The 5,859-nt window shown below is 40.2% G+C and overlaps 1 protein-coding gene across 1 annotated transcript; it reads right to left on the reverse strand.

Annotated features, from left to right (window-relative positions):
* Window positions 1-325: 325 nt before the first annotated feature.
* On the reverse strand, window positions 326-832 carry LOC131254323 (uncharacterized). Its single transcript, XM_058255313.1, has one exon. It carries the CDS (start codon window positions 830-832, stop codon window positions 326-328), a length of 507 nt encoding a protein of 168 aa, XP_058111296.1.
* Between the last annotated feature and the right edge of the window lie 5,027 nt (window positions 833-5,859).

Here is a 5,859-nt window from a genome sequence, read left to right on the forward strand (position 1 = left end):
CAATTGCCAATACTACACCTTCAAAGCAAAAGGCTATCTCTTACAACCATTCTAAATATGGAAAGGAGAAAAGCCAACACATTAACTCTAGAGTGAGCCTAAGTCAGCGTACAAGAGAGGCATGCATGGTAGACCCCACGTGTGTATATATATATATGTGTGTATGTGTGCATGTTAAAAAAATAAACAAATAAATAAATAACCTCTGTGAGACTATTATATTCATGTAAGTGTGCCTATACATAGTCTGGGCAAGCCTATTCACAAAAAGGGACAACAGGCCCACCCGAGGAAAGAAAAGGAAAAAGAGGCGGAAAGAGAGAGACTAAACCCCTCTCAAGTATCCTAAACCTGCTCGATCCAAGATGATCAATCCTCTGATTACGGGGGGCAGATCAGAAGAAGCTCGGAAGAGATGATGGGACTGGCTGTTTTTGCCCTTCCGCGCGAGACCGTCAACCACCACATTCGATTCCCTCAGGGAATAAGAGACAATCACTTCCCTGCCTTCGATAAGCGCCCTTGTTCTTGACCACCAGTACCACATAGGCCATGAAGGGGTGTCCTTAATATTGTTGAGGGACTCGACCATTGATTTTGAGTCGCTAGCTACTTCCACCTTAATGTAACCAAGACCCTGACAGCATGATAGTCCTTCCCATATCACCCTGATTTCAGCCTTGCCATTTGAGTTGAAGCTGTAGCCCGATGAAAAGGCAAAAAGGAACTCGCCGTCATGGTTTCTAGCAATACCGCCACCTCCCGAAGGGCCAGGGTTACTAAGGGTTGAACCGTCAACGCTAATCTTAATCCAGTCGGCAGCAGGATGCATCCACCTGACAAGACTAACTGGGTTGAAGGACGATCCAACAGCTTCAAGCCCCAGGCAATCCAGGGTGCTAACACTTGAACGATTGTAAGCTCGTGGCGGAGGAAGGAAAGGGGCCAAAAATACATGTCATTTTCTGAAATCCATACATGCCATTAGTCATAAAATTCAAAAATCAAGTTCATCAGTGATTTAGCTAGACTTCATGATTGAAACAAGTGTACAAGACGATGTCCCTCCAAACTATTTCCCTTGGTGTGGCACACCTAAATCATAGATAGGCATGATCTTTGGGCGTCAAACTATTTCCCTTGGTGTGGCATCTAATGGTTCATGTGATTTTATATAATCATCACAGTAGGCGCTATAAATTAAAAATCAGTAGTGCACATCTCTCTCCCAACTATTTCCTTTAGTGTAGTCCACCTAAATCATAGATTGGACTTATTTTAGAGCCTTACGTCTAAAATTGGCACACACATCTGATGATCAAAGTGGCTTTTGAAAATACATGATAGTGGGGCCACCTAATCAGAGGACGTTTTACCTAATCATAAGGTCATTCAGTTCAATGGTCCCAACTTGATACTTTAAAGAAATCCATTCCTACCATCATTTACATGACCCAATTATAGTCTTAGAATTTAAAAATTAGGCCCATTATTGATTCAGGTGGACCACACGATTGAGAATAATGTACATGATTATGCCCACCCTCCAAACTTCTTCCTTTAGTATGACCCACCAAAATCACATATGGGTCTAATCTTCAAGCCCATGCTTAAATTATTGTGTGGAATCTAATGATTCACATTGATTTCACATAATCATCATAGTGGGCCCCATAAAAAATCAATAATACATGTCTCTCTTCCAACTATTTCGTTTGTTGTGGTGCACCTAAATCATCAATGAGGCTGATTATTTTGCCCTAAGCCTAACATGGGCTCACGCATCTAATAGCCAGAGGAGATTGGAGGAACACATTATGATGCGACCCACTCGAGCCAAAAGCCAAAAGTGAATAATGTGTATTTCGGGTGGTTTAAATTTAAGAGTGCGTGCACGCGCGCAGTTTCCTTGCACTATAATTCGTAGGGGAGTACTAATCCCTAAGGGGTATGGGTGTCAAAGGCTCTCTTTCTTATACCCTAACTCTAGGATAAGATCTTATTTATGAGGGGTTAAGATTTCAAGGAGAGACTAATATGATGCTCCAACACCTTACAAACTTCAGTAATGTCTAATTACATCTAATGTATGCAATCATGTATAACTATATATCCAAATCGACTTAATTCTTTTACTATATATGGATATTCAACCTCGATCTAATTCTCATGCAAATTAAGTGATGGACCATAAGATATCAACTGTTAGAATTACCATCAAGTGTGATATAAATATTTTTAACAATAAATAAAAAATCAACAGTTAAAAACATACATATATATAACCATTTGAAACTTATGAGATATCGATTTCAGTAAAAAATTCACCAAGTAAATGGTCTGATCTACTAAATCTCAACCATAAGAGTGTCCCTAGTAGACTAGTGAATCCCTTATTGGATCATATGGATATCAACCATATCCTAATGAACCTTATAACACCTAGATATGAGTCATTGCAATTGACTACGTGAGGGAACCCAAAATATATTATATTAGAAACTTGAACTCTCTATATATCCTCAATTCTAGGGATTAGTCAATACTAGTACATATGCAAATTGATCCAAACCAAGCATGATGTATCTTGGTCTAGACTCTTGAAGTAATCCTCAATGCAAGTATCTAATAAGGCCAATATCATGAGCATATTCTCATGACACACTTACACACCTATTGTGTAGTAGGGCATGGGCTCCAACTTATCATTGAACTCAATGGTGGAGACCTTCTATTCGGATTTGTCATTTGTTTCCTCACACAGGATGATAAGAAAAAATGACAACAGGTTTGTGGTACAATTTGTTAGGTGCTCATGGAACAATAGAGTACTAAGTTATATAGAATACAGCGCTTCCTTGAACAAAGGTTGTTGTACACAATCTTAAGTTCCTAAGGACAACTATAGGAATCTCTCTTCTTTAACTCGTGTGTGTGTGTGTGTGTATTTAAAATATACCCACATATTAATTAAGGCACTAATAACATCGTCATATAGGACCCGTGTTCATCATGATTTACAAACAAGATCACCAATTCAAAGGTTAAAACTAACACATTATCTTTGCAAGGCCCACAATACTTAACCTCTCTATTTCCACGTCCTATGGAGCATCTAGAATGAGCACAATTGTTGAATAAAAAGTACATGTTGATTCCATTATTACAGCATTCTTTCTTTATATCAAAGACAAGAAGCCATGCGAAAATTTTCATCATCTTAGGTAGCTCAAATGGTCGTCCTTTTTAGATGGCTTAAGTGAGTTTCCTATTGTCAATTAGATCGATGAGTGGATGGGGATAACTCTGCACTCTAGCCATTTATTCTATAAATAAGAGAAACTTTTACACCACCTAGCTTCAAATTTGTTACTACGTAAGCCAACTCAGGCAACAAATTTGAAGCTAACTTTGCTTGTTGGCTTTTATCAACGCTCAATAATAAAAATAGAAGTAGGATCATCACTATCCATAAACCTAACTATGATGGGCTTTTTAAGGAGCTAGAGAAACTGTCCCTTATTTAAAAGTTTTGAGGTTGTCAACAATCACACTTGAAATAATTCTTATTATTGGTAAGTCAAGTGGTTGGTTGGTGTTCATTACCAAGGAAAGGAAGGTAGCAGGATATTTACCAACACTACTAAATGGACTTAATTTCTCTTCTTGTAAGGCAATCTCTTCATTACCACAGCCTCAAACACCAAGTACTTAGAGGTAAGATAAGAAATAAAAACCCACCAAAAGGAGAGAATTGTAGCTACCCATGCAACCAAAAACAAAGTGAGGAAGCATAACACAAAGTGAATGAATGAAACAATATGTGGAATTAAGTGATGGGCTTCCTATCACTAGAAGCCTAAACATTAAGAGTTCCTTAATCTTACAGCTTTACACTTAAATCGTTATTCCTCATCACTTCTTTTTTTAAAACTTTATTTGCAACAATCCATTTTCCTTCATGTAAAAGTAACACAAAAAATTGTTAGAATTGTCCAATCTTTGTTTTTTTTTTTTTTTAAATGCTATTTGCATCCAAAGATGTTTCTACCGAAGGACTAATTGCATCTAATTAATTACAACTTATGGATAATAGGTAGGTTTTCTATAAGTTATGGTGCTCCTAATTGAATCAGAGGACTAGGATATGATCAATCAATTTTTTTTAAGGAAAAGATTCGTGTTTTATTTAAAAATTCTGGACAAAACTTACATTTAGGAGTTCTGAGGAAAAAAGGACCTACAGAAGACCTATCGTAACAGAAACCAGGACAACCGGGACTAAAAACCAAAAAATAAAAAAATAAACTACCTCTCCCTGATTGTGCCTAACCCCACCCTATCTAAGAAAAGAAGCCCTCTCACCTGCTGGGGAAGCTCAGCCCATCTAGAGCTGTAAAAGACTGATTGGGACAAACTCCCCTCGTGGGCTAGTGCATCGGCCGGGGTGTTGCCTTCCCTGAAAATATGTGTAAACTCCACCTGCCCTTAGAGGCGAAGTCTATCCATTCTTAATGACCAATATCTCCATTTCCAACCAAGGCTAGCACTCTCATTAAACGCCTTAATCACCAACTCAGAATCTGATTCCACCACCACTTTAGAAAAACCCTTCTCTAGACACAATGATAGCCCGTCATGTGCCGCTCGCACCTCGGCACCAATGTTAGACATCACCCCATACCCATACGAAAAACCGAAGATGAAATCTCCCTTGTCGTTCCTAAAGACTCCGCCACCCCCTGTCAGGCCCTGGTTACCTCTTGATGACCCATCCACATTAACTTTGACCCATCCTACAGGGGGTCTATGCCATGTAACTACTAATTGGTGCCTAGGCCTCGCTCCATATGTTTCAGCATCCAACGGATGGTTCGAATTGGGAGGAAATATACCTGTTCGCCTGCCTACATTGTTGTCACTAATGCTGGTTAACCACCAGGAAACCCGTGCGATCACGGAGGCCGCCGCAGGAGCCTTTCCATCAAAAACTGCCAAATTTCTAGATTTCGACAATTCCCAACAAATGAAGGCTGGCACCAACTGCTGGCTTAAACAGGTACAATTTTTAGGCTGTATTAGACGTCCTCCATTACGTAATCCTAGCTTCCACCGACGAGGCCTGCATTATGTTAATCCCAAAACTCATACTGAAATAATTCCATACTGATACTGCTAACTCACCATCCAAAAAAAGATGAGAAATGGACTCCCCGGCTTGGCCCTGAGCAGATCCTTCTCTACAACAAACACACCTCGATGCTAAGGAAATGCCCTTAGATTGAATAACAATCTCCACCAGCACAGATCTATGGAGAAGCTTCCAAAAAACTAGTGAAACCTTCGGAGGCAGCTTCCCGTGCCACACCCATCTCGGTTAGTCCTTTCTGGGAGAAAACGGTCTACTAGCAGCCCAAGCCGATTTTACTGAGAATCTGCCCGAAGGGGTGAATGGCCACAAGGGAGAATCCGGACCATCTGATAAACAGAACTCACCCTGAAAAATAAAGTCAACAACTTCTTGAGGGAGCAACGAGAAAACCACCAATGAAGGAAGAGGACCATACGGGCCCAAGAATTGATTCGCTTTTAAGGACAGGATATCAGCCGGAATATCGGCCGTTACCGAATTCTGGAGGGGACCAAGCCCGGTCCAGCTTGCTCTCCAAAAACTGCAATCCCCCGTACCTATAGTCCATTGCACTTTGGCTTCTAAAAATGGCAAGAGTCACAGAATCTTCTTCCAAATCGGCGAGCCGAGCCCAGCGTTGTTGCCTGAGACTGAAAAATCCCGAATCGGGCCATACTTTGCAGCCATGAACGAGGCCCACGGACTAGATTCCCTTTGGAATTTTAATA

This window comes from Magnolia sinica, chromosome 8, assembly GCF_029962835.1.
Source record: "Magnolia sinica isolate HGM2019 chromosome 8, MsV1, whole genome shotgun sequence".
Taxonomy (NCBI): domain Eukaryota; kingdom Viridiplantae; phylum Streptophyta; class Magnoliopsida; order Magnoliales; family Magnoliaceae; genus Magnolia; species Magnolia sinica.

Excerpts from the sequence above, each read along its gene's own strand:
- LOC131254323 (XM_058255313.1), bottom strand. The coding sequence starts at position 832 with ATGCATCCTGCTGCCGACTGGATTAAGATTAGCGTTGACGGTTCAACC.